We start from the raw sequence: 17,492 nt of genomic DNA, 5'->3' as shown, positions 1-17,492 counted from the left end.
TCATTGAGCATAAGAGACTTCTTTAAAAAAACATTAAAAACATATGTAAAAGTGACCGATACTGTAGACATATGACTTATTCTATTTCAAGCATTTCATACAGATAGAATGTATTTGAAACTCAGTGTATGGTTGGGCTTGGTAATGGGATTAATAAAAGAAAATGTTTAGTTAGAACATTGAAAACCCACAAAGCAAAAGTATTATGCAGCCAGATAAGGGTAAGACATACCAGTATATTTGGCAGGTGGCCTGAAAGTTGGCACAAAAGGCCGACCAAACACCTTCAGGCTGTTGGTGTTGACGCAGTGGGCCATATCCCCGGAGTAGGTGAAAAGAGATGCTGGCTTGTTGGTCACTGCCGCAGTCCCCCGATCCTGATTCCACCTGTTCAGGCCTTCCAGGAGGTAGAGCTGGAAATTCAGTGCATTGGCAAGACATTTATACCAATGAAAAAGGACTTGCCATTCAATCTGAATAATGCATTGAAATTATTTAAAAATCTAGAAAAAAATAAATTTTTATTTAAAACATCATACATGTGAGACACCAACCTGGAATGAACCTGTTCAGGTGGCAATGAAAAGACTCCAGGGATGTGGACCCTCTGGCACACCGGTACCTGGTCAGGATGACCCCTGCCTTTTTGGTGGTGCCTACTTCTGTGTCCTGGATGCACTTGACATGGCGTTTCTGCACACGCCAGATGTGCTCCATGCGCACCTCGTCCAGGAGTGGCACACCCATAAGGTCCCTCCCATTTGCCCCTCCCAGCTCCTGCAGCAGCCTCTCAATGAGGCGTATGGTGGCCTCCTCACCACGTGTCCTCCTGCGGCAGTAAAGGCTGAGGTCCTTTTTACTGATGCTCCTGTCCACCAGGAGGTCAGTGATGGCTGGCACACCCTCCTGCATCAGCTGTTTTCTTTTTGCCTGCCGCAACAGGCTGAGGTCCCCAGCATCCCACTCAAAGATGCAGGCAGAAAAGCATTCCATGAAGGTGGGGTAGAGGGGATGGGCGTCGGTGGTGCAGCCCACGGCCAGCCTTCTCATAAAGTGCCAGATGTCCAGCCGTATGTTGAGGTCTGGCCATTGCCCAAACCTGGTCTGCAGCTTGCTGGTTGCCTCCTCACTCACGCAACAGCCACAGTCCACATACAGCAGAACTGGGGGTGGAACGGCTGCCTGGCGGTAATGCTCCATGACACCAGCCACCATCCTGTCCAGTCCTGGCCCCTCCTGCACTGACAGGACACTGGTCAGTATCTGGCCGACCTCGTTTCCAATGGAGGTCACCCAGAGTGCTGTCCCCCGTCCATGACCAGCCAGCTTCTTTGTGATCTGGAATTTACAAATTAAATGACACATTCATAATGTAAGGTTATCACTGACAACAACATTACAGTTTTTCTCAGTCACTTTTGACACATTTTTTGAAACAGTCTTAACATTCTCTAAAATTTAAGTGTAATTGTCACAACTGTTTGATGGAACATCACAACTGTCACGGTTCATGAATCCGCTGTCTCATTCTGGTGTCTGTGTGTTCTGTAGTGTGTCACCTGATTGTTTGTGTGGGCGTCGCCGCTGATTATCTGATCAGCGGCAGCTGGTTGCAATTACACCTGCCTATATAACGCCTTGTCTTTCGTCTCTTGTTTGTCAGATCGTTGTTTGGAGTCCTGGTGTTGTTGTCTCGTGTTTGCTCGTGTTGTTTGTTCCTTGGACTGGATTTCTCGTCGTTGTTTCCTGTTCCCTGTTTCCTCGTTTGGATTGTTCTCTGGATTTCACCCACGGATTACACGGCACTGTTTCACGGACGCACTTCACCAGTCACCATTCATCTGGACTCTCATCGCCCATCGAGGTCCCTGCGTCACCACTCTCCTGCTGTGTTCGTTGTGTTATCTGTGACTGACCATCTGTGTGTGAAGCTCTTAATAAAAGAGATTAACTTGCTATTGCATCCGTCATTATTTACGTGACAACAACTCTTTAGTTTAGTAACTCACCCAAAACATTTAATTCATGCCTCAAAACCTAGTTATTGTGTCACTAAATTGGTAACAAAAAAGGTGTTTTTGTGATCATGTGAGTCACACTGATCAAAATGTTTAGATGTTTTTTGTTATAAACAAATTTCATGGATTTCATGGATTTTTTTTTTTTTTTTTTTACTTTTTGTTGACTAACTGCTTTCTATTCTATACAAGAATGTCAGTTTTGTTTGTGTATCAACATTTTAAATACAGATTCAGACAGTAGGTAAAATTCAAAAGTCAATACTCTAGTACACATACACAAAAAAAAATAATTTGTATTTATAGATAACTTTTATTTTTGCAGAAATGTGTTACATGTAAACTAAAAATTCTCAGTGGCTTGTTCATCTTATTGTTTTGGGTAAAAAATGAGAATAGAAGCCAAAGTAATAAAAATGTCTATTTTACAGCAGCACATGTAAGAACATAAAAGTCTTTGGCACCATCTTCAAGATGGCACCATCTCCTTTAACTGCCTCACCAATCGAGCTGGACTGTTGCCCAGCGTCCGGTCCCGAAGCAGCCTAATGACACGGATGTCACAGGCATACCTGAAATGTTGCTGTGATTAGTTACATGTTTATTGGGGGGTCAATTCAGTAGTTTAAGTCTTCACAAACAATATCTTTTCTACACTGATTTACTCACTTGTGGGTCAGGATCAGCCGGAACATTTTCTGGTGAGGCAGGTCAAGCTGGTCCCGGACAGTCTGACTTGTTGACAGATAGTTAAGAGAACACACAGTGCATCTGAGTGTCTCTGCCACCATCAGGTAATACCTGTCAATGTCCAGGACCTTTTGAGCCCTCTTGTGGACACCATAGCCCGTCAGGTTCTTGCCACAAGCTGGGCAAGACACCCTCACCTTCCACAGATGGTAGGGCATCCACACCATCAACCGATGGGTGAAGAACCTGTCAGGAGTTGGTGTCTGGTGGTAAATGAGAGCTGGGACAGGGGGCTCATACCACAGCTTCAAATCTGGCCGCAGCTTGCCAGAGTGAAATAACGTGTTAGCAATCCACCGCTGGTCCTGCACAGGGATGGTCTTGCTCATTTCACCTGGCAACCAGAATGAAGCTGAGGCCCCAGCAGGGGCTGGCTGGACTCCTCCAGGACTCCTCCAGGCTCCTCCTGTTTGGAAGACAATTTGTTTATTGTATAAATAAGAGCTGCACTAATACACACCACAGCCTGTCCAATAGTTGTTGTTTTTTTTAATGCTTTAGTGCAATTTTCATAAGCGATTGGATTTTTTTAAAAAACACAGATGATAAAAGTGCACCATTTTTTTCTAAGCATTTCAGTGTATTTTCAATTGTGTTCGTATAATACATTAAACCACAAAGTATCCTTTTCACTACACAAAATAAGTATTTAATCTAAATACAGTAAATGTTTCATTCACAGTAACTGCCTTTCATAAAGCTCTTACTATCAAACTTTTGATCTCTTCTCATTCAGTTTCACTAGAATGAAAGCATGAGATCAGGTTTTGAAAGAATCACTAGCTGTGTGATCAGTGTGGTGTTTTGAAAATGTACGCCTTGCTTGTGATATGTACCTTGTGAAAATAGTACTAAAGTGTATATTAAAAAATGTAAATTGGTGCTGCTATACTCACAGAGGATGGAGCAGGACTGGGGGCCCTCACAGAGGATGAAGCAGGACTGGGGGCCCTCACAGAGGATGTAGCATTTACATTTACATTTATTCATTTGGCAGACGCTTTTATCCAAAGCGACTTACAAGTGAGGAATACAACAAGCGAGTCGCCATGACAAGGCAAATAGACAAGAAGTGCTCATAATACAAGTTATAGGCAGTGCTCAGATTATCCTAAGATACAATAGAGAGGGATTAGAGGAAGTGAAAGGATAGGAATAAGAAGTTTTTTTTTTTTTTTTAAGATGAGGTTAAGTGCTCACGAAAGAAATGGGTTTTCAGCTGTCTTTTGAATATTGCCAGGGATTCCGCATTCCGGATGAAGGCAGGAAGATCATTCCACCAGCAAGGGACAGTGAATGAGAATGTTCTGGAAAGTGATTTCGTGCCTCTCTGTGATGGTACCACAAGCCTTCGCTCCTTTAATGAGTGCAGGCTTCTGGTAGGAGTGTAGACTCGTAAGAGTGAGTGGAAGTAGGAGGGTGCTGAGCCTGTGGTAGATCTGTAAGCAAGCGTCAACGCCTTGAATTTGATGTGAGCAGCAAGTGGTAGCCAGTGAAGAGAGATGAAGAGAGGCGTGACGTGGGCTCTTTTGGGCTCGTTGAAGACGAGACATGCTGCTGCGTTCTGAATCATTTGTAGAGGCTTGATTGTGCATGATGGCAGTCCAGCCAGAAGTGCATTGCAGTAATCAAGCCTAGAAATGACCAGGGCCTGGACCAGAAGTTGTGTTGCATGTTCTGTTAGAAAGGGCCTGATTTTCCTGATGTTGTATAGTGCAAATCTGTATGACCGAGCTGTCTTTGCAATGTGGTCTTTGAAGGTCAGTTGATCATCAAGGATTACTCCAAGATTTCTGGCCAAATTTGATGGGGTAATTGAGGATGTGCCTAGCTGGATGCTGAAATCGTGATTTAGAGTCGGATTGGCAGGGAAGACGAGAAGCTCAGTCTTAGCCAGGTTGAGCTGTAGATGATGTTCTTTCATCCATGCCGAGATGTCCGCCAGACAGCTTGAGATTCGTGCAGCTACTGTGGGATCATCTGGTTGGAATGAAAGGAAGAGTTGTGTGTCATCAGCATAGCAATGGTAGGAGAAACCATGTGCCTGAATGATGGGACCAAGTGATGTAGTGTAAATGGAGAAGAGGAGGGGTCCAAGAACTGAACCCTGAGGAACACCCGTGGTCAGTTGATGAGCTTTGGATACCTCCCCTCTCCAGGCACCCCTGAAAGACCTTCCTGTGAGATAGGATACAAACCAGAGAAGTAGAGTACCTGTGATGCCCAGTGATGAGAGGGTGGACAGAAGGATCTGATGATTCACCGTGTCAAAGGCAGCAGATAGATCGAGCAGAATGAGAACTGATGATTTGGAATCAGCCTTTGCAATCCGTAGGGATTCAGTGACCGACAGCAGTGCAGTCTCAGTCGAGTGGCCACCCTTGAAACCAGATTGATTGACATCCAATTGGTTGCTCTGTGAGAGGAAAGACGACACCTGGTTGAAAACAACTCGTTCAAGTGTTTTTCCTATGAATGGTAGGAGAGAAACAGGTCTGTAGCTGTCTACAAGAGATGTGTTTAATGTGGGTTTCTTAAGCAGTGGGGTTACCCGAGCCTGCTTGAATGTGTTAGGGAAAATGCCAGTGAGTTGATGATGTGTGTCAGTGCTGGTAAAAGTGTGGGAGCGATGGCTTGTAGAAGGTGTGTGGGGATGGGATCTAGAGGGCAGGTAGTAGGATGACTGGAGAGGAGAAGTTTGGATACTTCTGTCTCAGTGAGGGGGGAGAATGAAGAGAGGAGGTGTGTGGCTGTGTGTGTGGTTGGTCTGAGTTCCTGTGTGTGTGGAGCAGAGAACTGAATGCTGATGGTAGATGTTTTGTCAGTGAAATATTTAGCAAAATTATCAGCAGTAACGGATGAGGTGGGTGGTGGTGGAGGGGGGCAGAGGAGAGAGTTGAATGTTTTGAAAAGTGTGCGTGTGTTTGAAGCGCTGTTGATTTTGTTGTGGAAATAGGAGGATTTAGCAGCATGAATTTCAGCAGAAAAGGATGAGAGCAGAGACTGCTAGCTACTTAGGTCAAATTGGTCTTTTGATTAACAGGACTGGGGGCCCTCACAGAGGATGAAGCAGAACTGGGGGCCCTCACAGAGAATGGAGATGTGCTGGGGGTCCTCATAGTGGATGGAGGAGAGGGGCTGGGAGGAGAAGGGCTGGGGGTTCTTGAAGAGGGCGGAGGAGAGGGGCTGGGGCTCCTTTGTTCCACTAAATTTGGCTTTATTGAAGCCAACTGGGACCCACCAAACCGTGACTTAGTGAACTAAAAAGAGAAACATAGTTAATTTCATGATGCAACACAAAGTTACACAGCATTATTATAACTACAATTGTGAGGGACAAATGACCTCACTTATCGAGTGAAATATTATGACAACCGTCTACTGAAGACATTTTACCGGTACTCACTAGTTAAAAAGGCATATAAATCGGCCAGCAGGTTTAGGGGTTGGATTGGGTTTGGTGATAGAAAATATCATTAACCTGATATAAAATCAATGGAAGTCTATGCAATGTCCTAGAGAAAGTAAAAGTGTGCACAGTTTCCTGTGATGGGTAGGTTTAGGGGTAGGGTTAGTGTAGGGTAATAGAAAATACAGTTTGTACAGTATAAAAACCATTACGCCTATGGAATGTCCCCACAATTCACAAAAACGAACGTGTGTGTGTGTGTAAAAATGTGAATGGCCTGACTGATCAGTCTGAATGAGCATACTAGAACCATTATGAAGTTGGTGGGCTGTAGATCCAACCAAACAAATAAATAAGTAAACATTAATTACAGATAGAATATTCACCATTGACAAACTTGGAGGTGGCCTCAGGAATGTCCGTGGGGCAGGGGCCGTGTCTGAAGCTTCAGGCTGCGGAGGTGCGGCAGAAGTTGAAGCGGCAGTGGCAGGCTGCTAAAACAACAGCAGAAGGGCATAAGATGGTGTGAAACAGCATTTTAACAGATATGTGATGCAACATTAAATGTCATTTTCAAATAGATCACCTTAGTGGTATGGAATCCACAGTTGCAGGCCATGGATCCTCCAAAGAGTGTTGTCTGTCCATGGGCCTGCATGGGGCATTTCTCAATCTGAAAAGATAAGAATCATTATTTATTGATATTGCCTGCACCATTGTCAGGTGACCTGCATACTACATAATACGTGATGAGACAGGTAACTTTGCTTTACCTTCTGATAGAGGTCGTACCACTTCCTCTGCTTTGGGGATGGTCTATTTCCTCCTCCAGATGGCCAAACTCCAGAGCTGGCAAAAGCCCTCAACCTCGCCATCCACTCACCATCTCCCATGGCCTTGTGGCTCTTTGGCTTTGTGCTCATCTAAACATAACATGGAAATAATAGTAAACAAGTGTATTTTTGCAAGTACTGGACAGATTTAGTTTTTTCATTAAATTATAATGATACAACTATAAAATGGTAACACTTTATTTTAGGGTCTTTTAACTTGTTGCTTTTTAGCATGCATATTACTACAATATAGACTTTTAGTAATTATTAAGCACATATTAATGTCTTATTCTGCATGACCTTATTCTATGTTCTTTATCCTACCCAATACCTGAACATAACAACTACCTTACAAACTATTAATAAGTAGTAAATAGGTTATTAATACATGTTGAATACTTGTTCCCTATACTAAAGTGTTACCAAACAAATTCATTGAAACAAAAATTCAAGCTAACTAAATGGTGGAAAATTAGCAATGGTTTTACTACAAATAAAAATGGGGAAAAAAAACATGGTTCATATAGTTAAACCATGGTAACCACAAACCATGGTTTGTTTCACTAACCATAGTTTAACCATGATATACATAGTAAAAACTGTGTTTATACAAATGGAAATCAATCCACCAACAAAAGGCCATGATTACTACACTTTTACCACAGTAAAACCATGGTTAATATAAGGGATGATGATATCTAACACTATAACACTGTTTTTTTATTAAAACCAACTTCAAGCTGACTAAATGGAGTTTAAAATGTTAATTACATGTAACCTGTGATAACATGACCACAGTTAATAAACAAAAACACTTTTACCACAGTAAAACCATGGTTAATATAAGGGATGACTATATCTAACACTATAACACTGTTGTTGTTTTTTTTATTAAAACCAACTTCAAGCTGACTAAATGGAGTTTAAAATTTTAGATTACACATAACCTGTGATAACATGACCACAGTTAATAAACAAAAACACTTTTACTACAGTAAAACCACGTAACCAGCGCGACAGACAGAACTAGCCTACAGGACACGTATTCCTAATAACACCTCACAAAATAAAATCTTAACATGAACTTAATGAGGATTTCATTCAAATTATAGCACTTATAGCGCTTATAACGTTGGCGATCACTAAAAGGAGAAACTCGACAAAACGACTTTGTGTGACGGATGAAAATGTATGAAATATATTGACATTTGATAATATAGTAAACAGAAGAAGTAAAAAAAACGTGTATTACTTACTTTGCTCAGTTATAACGAAGTTATTAGTTTTCTGAAGAGCGCAGTGTCGTCATCCCTACAATGGATGTAAGAGCGGTGAGTGGCTGTGTCCATTCTCATCCCGCAACGCGACTGGCTTTGCACGCTGGAACCCGAGAAGCCGCTGGGAAGAGAGACAGAGGCAATAGATACGCCCAACGTGGGGCTCGAACCCACGACCCTAAGATTAAGAGTCTCATCAACCCAGATTTTACACACATGTAAATGTACATTAAAAAAGAAACTGTGCCCTTACATCATGTGAAATATTCTCTTCAGATGTTGGAAGATCAGTTTCTGCAGATAACTGATCCACTGGGACTACATGAAAAGGATAAATATTTAGTTGTATTTGTGTCTTTCAATATGACAAATGTACATTTAGAGTTAGTTTGACAACAAATACAGAAACCTCTATGAATAATTTGGTAAAACTCACAGCTATGTGCCACAGGAGAGAGAGATGGTTTTGATTGGAGATTGACAGGAGATTTCACTGGTGATGGAGGGACCACAGACAGTGATGATGTGGAGCTGGAAACAGGAGATGTCACTGGTGATGGAGGGACTACAAACTGTGATGACGTGGAGCTGGAAACAGGAGGTGTCACTGGTGATGGAGGGACCACAGACAGTGATGACATGGGGCTGGTTGCTGGAGGGGTTGGAGATGATGCTGCAGACACTAATGCTTGTGAAGAGGCAGCAGGTGTCCGTTCTGTGTCAACGGTGGGGACAGTGATGTCCTGAAACTCCTCAAGTTCAGCATAATCTTCATCCTCCTCTATAACAACCTCAGTGGTCTCTAACTCTTCAATGGCCAACTTGTAGTCCTGCAGAACATTACCAGTTTGCTGGTAAAAGTATTCCACTTCAATAAGCTCACCTTTAAAATATTAAAACATTGACAATTAAATAATATACCATGATATTATATTATAACTCAGTGGTTAAATGGTATGTGTACACTTGAATGAAACTGTCACCAAAAACAAGAAATAGTTATCTACCAGTGTACTTTCTTGGCCCAACATAAGGGGTGATTTTCATGCCCATAACCTTCTCTGCAAGAGTATTGACAGCATGACGCAGAAGATGATTGTAGGAATGTGGCTGCTGCTCATCAGTTGTTGCTGCCACAGCCCGGTCCTCATTCCACCTTGCAAGTCCATCCAAAAGATACGCCTGGAAGAAGGTCTCACTAGCCAGCGTACCTGTAAATTCAAAAAAGAAAAAAAAAGACCACAAAAATTTCATATAAATACACAAATAGCTGTTCTTACAATTCTCATTATTATTTCAATATATAATTAAATCAAATCTTATTTTAATAATTCAGTTAAGTTGCTTATTTACCTGGGATGAATCTGTTAAGGTGCAGGTGAAAAGACTCAAGCGAAGTGGAACCTCTGGCACAGCGGTAGGTTGGCAGCCGGTGCCCTCCCTTCACTACAGTGCCTGTCTGCATGTAGAGCTGCAAACCTAGAGGATCCTGGATGCAGGCCACATGCTTCCGCTGGGACTTTAAGATCTCCCTCATCCGGGCTGAGTTTATTAGTGGGACTCCAAGAGTGTCACGACCAGCATCTCCATCAAAGGCCTGAATATGGCTCTCAATCATCGCCAAGGTCTCCTTGGTACCGCGGGTGGTCCTCCTGCAATGTAGGGCTAGCTCGCTACGGCTGATACAGCGCAGCACATCAGCCTCGGATGATGGTTTCCGGTCAGCTTCTAGCTCTGCATGCTTCGCCTTCTTCAGGGCCGTCAAGTCCCCCTGGTCCCACATGAAAATACAGTGGCTGAGGCGACTCATAAATGTGGCATACAACTGATGAGAGTCGGTGGTGCAACCCACAGAAAACCTCCGCATAAAGTGCCATACATCTAACCGGATGGTCATTTGCTCCCACTCTTCAAACATCCTCCTCAGAAGAGTGTTGCCACAGCAGTCTCGGTCGACATATAGTACCTCGGGAGGAGCCACCCCAGCCACTCTGTATCGCTTGATGAGGCCTTCAATCATTGGTCCGAGACCAAAACCTTCACTGGCTGTGAGTACGGACATGATCACCTGTCCATACTCATTTCCAACATTGGTTGCCCAGGTAGCTGTGCCATAGCTGCGTCCTGCTAGTTTTCTGGCCACTTTTTTAGTAGAATCCATTTTTAAGATCCTACCATATTGTGATGTGATAGAGGCCTTGATCTCATCCAGCCTTTGCAGGACATCCTGGGCATACACCTGCATCAGCCACCGGTGCTTAGGGATAGAAGGCATTGAAGGAGCAGGTTCAAATGTCACAGGCAGGATCAGGCTCGACGTGACAGCACTGGCAATCCCCATGCAATCTGTTAGATACGTTCCTGCAGCTTGCGCTAGATCTGGCTGCTGCTGTTTCCCAGCCCTCGTTGACGCATCAAACTTACTACCTCCAGGTCACATGCAAGTTTTGATGTAAGAATGCAAGGGAACTGCACCCTGTGGCCAATGTCGAGTTGGGAGACTATACCATGGCTCCAGCTGATGACCTTCCTCTTACATCTTCGGCAGGCCAGGTACTCAGATGCCACAAAGTACATCTTACCCAAGGCAACCACCTGCCTGATCTTTTGATGCAAGCCAGCTGAGGTCAGAAGGTCTTTCTGACAGTCTGGATGGGGACAGGTCAGCTTCAATTGCCACAGTTTTCATGGCATCCAGAGCAGCAAGGGATGGCCAAAGTAATTCTCCAAGAAAGGAGAATTACTGGTCTTCAGTGGCACCTGTGGAGGATACCACCAAAGTTTGTCCACCCTGCTAAAGATCAGCTCAGGATGCCCCTGTGCTGTCCACCTGAACAGGGCTTTGGATATCCACCTCTGATCCATTTCAGGCAGGGTGTGTATCCATCCAGCTGGAAGACAGACTCGTCGTGCTGGAAAAAACAAAACAAAAACAGAAATAAACACATAAATAAACATATATAAATTCACATTGCTTCACTTTATTATCCCTGGAAAGGAAAATATTTTGTTGTATGTTTAAATTAAGTATAAACATACATGCCACATATGTCTCCTCAAACACAGTTGCCTCTGCCAGCAGTGTGCTGTCATCTATCTCAGTGGGGAGGGTGAGGGTGGCTGAGGGCCCTGTGGCTCCCTCAATGGAAGCAGTCGGTCGGGTGAGGGTGGCTGAGGGCCCTGTGGCTCCCTCAATGGAAGCAGTCGGTCGGGTGAGGGTGGCTGAGGGCCCTGTGGCTCCCTCAATGGAAGCAGTCGGTCGGGTGAGGGTGGCTGAGGGCCCTGTGGCTCCCTCAATGGAAGCAGTCGGTCGGGTGAGGGTGGCTGAGGGCCCTGTGGCTCCCTCAATGGAAGCAGTCGGTCGGGTGAGGGTGGCTGAGGGCTTCGCACGTGCTTGGGCCAAAGCTATAAAACAAAACACAGGACAAAGAGATAAACATGACTACTGAACAACAATAAATCCTAAACAAACCAAAAACGTGTTATACAAATAAATGTTTGCTTACAAGGTGTGGCTTTGTGGGGGGAAACCAGCCTTTCTACAGTCTTGGTCAGACTTTTCTGGTTAGGCAACCTGGTAACCAAGAGGGAGCGGAGAGAGGTGGTGGAAGTATGGGTGGTGGCGGTGTGCTGGGTCGTGGGAGTGATCTGGGTGGCAGGAGTGAGCTGGGTGGCGGCAGCGTGCTGGGTGGGAGGAGTGAGCTGGGTGGCGGCAGCGTGCTGGGTGGGAGGAGTGAGCTGGGTGGCGGCAGCGTGGTGGGGAGCTTTCTCAGCATATTGCTCTTCCTTCAAGGCAATGGCAATTCTGCCAGAAGGAAATAGCTCAATATACTCCCTAAAACTCCCCTTGTTGTGGGCATGTTCTTGGGAGTCTTTGCTGCCTCCTGTGGGGTCCCTCTTCATAGCTGCCACCAGGTAAGCAGCATACCCCAGAGCATTTTCAGCCACCCACCTGAATGTTTGCCCACGAAATACACCAAACTGGATTTCAAAGAAACCTAGCAGGTGCTTTCAGTTCGCTAGATCTCCGTGGTTTAGCGCTTCCGGCTATGCCAGCACTTCATCTTGAACACTAGGTGGCGGTAATACTCCTAAGGAGTGAGCAGCCAGTAACAAGTAGTAGTGGAAGAAGACCGTCGTCAGTTTAGTTCTCGCGCATGCGTCATGGAGCTCTCGTGAACTAACGTCAGAGGCCTACAAGAGAGAAAATGAATAGTTGAATAAAGTCGATCTTTTGTTTGTTTTTTTCGCACGAAAAGTATTATCGTCGCTTGAGAAACGTACGGTTGAGCCACTGTAGTGGCATGGACTATTTAAACATTTTCTTCACTGACTTTCTGGACGGACAAGTTTGGGCCCCCTTAAAGCCAATGGAGGAGTATTCCACCGCTCATATTTAATCACAAAAATATTAATTTGTGATCCGAAGATGAAAGAAAGACTTACATGGTTGTATCAACATGAGGGTGAGTAATTACTGACAGAATTTTCATTTTTGGGTGAACTATCCCTTTAAGCTTTTCTTGGCCTTGTTCAGCACTATCTCCGGGGACAGAGGTCTCGTGTACGGCTTTCCCTTGTTGGCCTCCTTCACCTTTGCCGCTTCCAATGTATCGGCCAGATTCAGGCTGCCATCAGCCCGTCTCCTGAAGCGCGGTTCCATCAAAATTAAAATGTGAAGATATAAAGACTATAGAGAAACAGACAAACACATTTGGTAACACATTAGTTAATGCAGCTGTGTATATTACATTACTATATTTATGATACCCTTGATGATGTTGATTTTATATAATGCTTTGCCTGTATATTTCCAACAGGCTCAAAATGTTAGCTAACATTTCAGAATCATTCCAGAGTAAGAGGAAATTGTTTCAATAATTATTATACCCTTAAATACTATATACATATTATACCACTAAACTTTTGTCCCACCTGAGACAGAGGATTTTTCAAGTAAGTAATGGGTAGTGGATAAGGGAAAGTTTAGTCTATTCTATCTCCTTTTGAAGACAGATTTTTCACTTCCATTCACTGAACCTCCCCTGAAATGATTTTCCCCACTTTGAAACCCTCTGCTCTATAACATGTAAAGGTCATGCATTCAAAATTTTACTTAGCTAAAACAACTAAGTTTAGCATCAAAACATACTTAAAGTACTAAAAGTAGAAGCATAATGTACACTATATTATTGGATTATAATTAGTGATGTATTACTGTGTAAGAATCATTTTAATGTTGCAGCTGGTAAAGCTGTAGTAAACTATAACAGTATATACTTTATATTCTGCTTGGTCAGCTAATCTATAAAAATATATATAATATTTTGTAATAATATTTTGAATTAATTACCTGAATTATTAGCTAGTCTGAGCTTTTTATCGACAAAAGACTTACTTACTTTGCAAATGTTTCTCAGAAGTTAATTGATGAACGTCATCACCTTCTCCAGCCATATATGCAGGTCTCCGACGTTGATTGGTCGATTCCTGGTTGTTACTGGGGGAATCATGGTTGTGATACGAGCGCTGATTGGCCATAGCATTCGATTCTTTGTTGCAGCCGGGAACGTGATTGGCTGTCATAACCATGAATAACCACGATCTACAGGTGGCAGGGAGAGCTAGCCGGGCAGTTGCGGAGCTCGGTTGGGGGCTAGTCGCAGTTTTTATCAGTGCCCAAATTACGTGCGTGGAGCGGAGCCTCACATTTGGCAGAGGAAAACCTTGTGCGGGCAAAGTCCGGGTTAAGCCTAGGCTCAGAGTTTACCTTGTTTGTTTCAGCCATATCGCTTGCCGGGGGATACAATGTGACCCAGTAGAGCAGGCCGATAATATGCACAACCAAAAGCCAGGAGTTAAAGTTCCGTTTGGGTCTGTCGAGTGAGAGAGCGAAGAAGGCAAACTCCTCCAGATTTCCAAAGGCAAAAGTGAGCCATACAGCAAAGAGTTGGAGGACCCAACCTCCAACCGGAAATGAACCTACGAAAACGCCATATATCAATTAGTTAGTGCACTAGCAGATGTAACGGGTACTTAAGCCCGTCTGATAGGGGTTATATATCCTGTGGCTCTGGATGAATGGTGACAATGGATCTTTGTCCTTGCCTCCAAATTCAATACGCTCCGTACTATTCTGTTTTTCTTATTAGGGCTAAAATGAGGAGGGCTCCAGGCTTTATGTTCTGTCACGGGCCCAACCTGGAGTTTATAACACATGTGAGACCGCCCTGAACCACCTAATATCTTCCCAACCTCACAATGTCCTACAGCATAGATGGGAACGCCCCTACCCCAGAACCAACAAATGCTTAAAGCCTAAATACCAGAAGAAACAGGCAGAAAACATTCACAAAGTTTTCACTGGCTCAGAATCAACTATTTAATTTCTAGAAATCATATAAAAAATAAAGGTTTAGTCAGCTTAAACAGGTATAAAAAAAAAAATAAAAATAATAAAAAATCATTCAGAGAAAATAGACACTGAATAAACCAATAGAAACAAAGAAAATAATAACAACCGTTGCAAAGATCCAACTCCTGGGCTCTTTTAAGTAAACAATGTATACACAATTGGGGCTAATTCCACTTCTTTTCCCAGTTCAGAATAAACATTCCCTTAAGGGAAGTATTTCAACATTTCAGAACACATTCAAATCAAATTAAATCTCTTGAACACAATCACATAACAAGTTTCACCCAGTCAAATTAACATTTCTGTATTTCTTTAAAAGAAAATTTTTCGAAACTCAAAGCTTTCTCTGTATTTCAGTTATCTTAAATCTAATGCAGTCCAATCACAGAACAGCTCAGATGTGTAATAAGCGTTTCAGTTCAATCTCTCCCTTTATTCAAATGTCCGAGCTGCTTTTACCTCTTAATCTGCAGGTTTCAGAATGAACAAGGAAACATCTTACTCGTGTCAAATCCTGCAATGTCATCCGATGGCAGGGTAAATTATGTTTTTTCCGAACGGCGTCGATGGGAGAGGTGGTTTCCTAGGTAACAATCCAGACTGATGGCGCAGCACACTCACGATCTCAGGACGGCCTCCCTGTCCGTGGCGAACTCCGACTCCATGGAAAGTCGCGGAAAACACAAGTCATACCAGCTGTTGTAACTCCAGTCTTGACATTTGCTTGACAGCAACAGTCAATTAAACGTTAGTATAACCTTGATTGTTAACAACGTTTACTCATACACAACTCAAATTCGTGATCGCATCTCCGGTCCCAAACTCGTCTCCTCCCCTCTCCTCGCACACCAATGTTGGGACACGCCCCTTTACTTTTATTACACAGACATCTACAAATGTATGTTTTGACTAAAATATATAAAAAGTTATTACTATATTCATATGTATTGTTTGTATGTATATTGTGTATGAAAGGAATTAGAAATAAAAGTACTGCAACAATGTAATTGTTTTCTCTGAGTGAATGTTGTCAATAAAGATGAAGGCACTGCTGTTGAAATGTATTACAAATTTATTACAAACTATACATCTTGGTTATCTCTTTCTCTCTCTCTCTCTCTCTCTCTCTCTCTCTTCCGGTGCATGCTGGGAGTGTTTGGGTGTTTGTGAGAGTGTTCACGTGGAGAGGGTGAATGAATGTTTTTTTTTTTTACTGTTAATTTTTTGTTTTTTTTTGTTTGTTTTTTTGTTTTTTCTTTTGGGGATCACTAAGTGATAATCTAGGAAGTACAGTGTGGTAGTTTGGATTGGTTTGGTAGATTGTTTGGAGCGTCGTCGGGAGGAGTGTTGACGGCGTTGAGATGGCGTCTCGGCCGGAGGGTGGAGAGGCGCCAGCGCCACTATCACTCCGTCACGGAGTTAGGTGTGAGGTTGAATCAAGTGTGGCGGTGGAGGAAGTTTTATTGTCAATTGGAGAACAAGTTGGATATGAAAACATCTCTTCAGCATCAAGGATGAACAAAGCTGTGGTGGTTTTCTTAAAGGAGGAGAATTTGGTTAACCGTCTAGTAAGCAGCGGGATTTCGATAAGTGGACTTTTTGTTACTATTTTGCCACTAGTTAATCCAACCCAAAAGGTGATAATCTCAAATGTGCCCCCGTTCATCCCTGATGATGAAATTGAGCGTGCACTTTTATGGTATGGAAAGTTTGCTAGTCCGTTGCTATTCCGCTCGGATGCAAAAATACGTCTTTAAAACACGTAATGTCATTTAGGAGACAGGTGGCAATGTTTTTGAAACAACCGGAACTGGACGTGTCTTTCAGAGTGTCGTATGAAAGGAAGACCTATATGATCTATGCTAGCACAGGCAGTCTAAAGTGCTTTGAATGTGGAAATGTTGGACATAAAAGGTCGACATGTCCACATAAGGCTGGCAGTAGCGCTAATAGTGCACCGAATCCTACCGCTAATGAGTCTAGTGGAGAGCAAACGGCTCCTAATGTGAATCTTATTGTTGATTCAGAAGCTAGAGACGACTCGAATGGGGAACAAATGGCTCCCAATGTGAATTTTACTGTTGATTCAGAGGCCAGAAACGAATCTAATGGAGAGCAAACAACTCTAAATGAAAGAAAAGAAAGTGGGGGAAATGATGGCGCATCATGTAGTAGTGTAGGACAGGAAAAAAGGGTTTTTGAAAAAACTGTAGAAATGGAGGGAAGTCTTGGATCAAAAACATGTAAGGATAGTGAGGTTCAGATGAATGAAGTGGTTAATGTGGAAATGAATAAGGAGTTGAGTTGTCCTGAGATGGTTAGAGAAGAAGAAATAAGGGATGATGATATGCTCTCAGATATTTCTGAGATCAGGTCTCAAAATATGGAGGATATGTATTCTTTGGATGAGATTAATGATTTCTTGGACACAACTTTTGGTAAAGTGGTTGAGGTGAAAGATTTTTTCCCAGATGTGGAAAAGTTTGTTGTTTCAGTGAAAGTACTACAGCGCACAGTGAGTTATGATGCATTAAGCAAACAGAAGAGGTTTAGATTGAAGAAACTTGTTACAAAGCTGAGGAAAAATAAAGGGCCGTCTATTTTTAAAAAGTAATGGTTAAAACACACTGGGTGACCCTTATAACATGTTGTCTCTTTTTCCTTCTGTCTCTGTCCACTTTATATTTTAACCTCTTTATGGAGAGCTTAAAAGTAGGTTCTTTAAATATAAATGGAGGAAGAGATAGGGGTAAATTGGCAGTAGTATCTGAGTTTTTAAATATAAATCGG

The 17,492-nt window shown here is 43.0% G+C and overlaps 2 protein-coding genes across 4 annotated transcripts; both read right to left on the bottom strand.

The window, feature by feature from the left end:
• Nucleotides 1-5,608: 5,608 nt before the first annotated feature.
• LOC125269767 lies at nt 5,609-10,489 on the bottom strand. Of its 3 annotated transcripts, none has more exons than XR_007185187.1 (9): nt 9,641-10,489; nt 9,295-9,498; nt 8,724-9,170; nt 8,541-8,605; nt 8,267-8,408; nt 6,951-7,100; nt 6,764-6,850; nt 6,564-6,671; nt 5,609-6,028 (listed from the first exon to the last, which is right to left on the bottom strand). XR_007185187.1 is itself a non-coding variant. In XM_048192732.1 (5 exons), the coding sequence occupies exons 1-5, from the start codon at nt 10,446-10,448 to the stop codon at nt 8,322-8,324; spliced, it is 1,611 nt and encodes a 536-aa protein (XP_048048689.1). In that variant the 5' UTR covers nt 10,449-10,489; the 3' UTR covers nt 8,120-8,321. The 3 variants fall into 3 exon arrangements, 1 of the variants encoding a protein (XP_048048689.1); XR_007185188.1 differs by having other exon boundaries at nt 6,564-6,668; XM_048192732.1 differs by lacking the exons at nt 5,609-6,028; nt 6,564-6,671; nt 6,764-6,850; nt 6,951-7,100 and having other exon boundaries at nt 8,120-8,408.
• A 483-nt stretch (nt 10,490-10,972) lies between these two features.
• Nucleotides 10,973-12,190, bottom strand: LOC125269590 (mucin-5B-like). Its single transcript, XM_048192521.1, has 3 exons — nt 11,794-12,190; nt 11,327-11,692; nt 10,973-11,199 (listed from the first exon to the last, which is right to left on the bottom strand). Exons 1-3 carry the CDS (start codon nt 12,188-12,190, stop codon nt 10,973-10,975), a joined length of 990 nt encoding a protein of 329 aa, XP_048048478.1.
• Nucleotides 12,191-17,492: the final 5,302 nt, after the last annotated feature.

The sequence above is a fragment of the Megalobrama amblycephala genome, linkage group LG6, assembly GCF_018812025.1.
Source record: "Megalobrama amblycephala isolate DHTTF-2021 linkage group LG6, ASM1881202v1, whole genome shotgun sequence".
Lineage (NCBI taxonomy): Eukaryota > Metazoa > Chordata > Actinopteri > Cypriniformes > Xenocyprididae > Megalobrama > Megalobrama amblycephala.
Note: the sequence above shows the minus strand (reverse complement) of the source record. Positions and strands in the feature narration are given on the sequence as shown.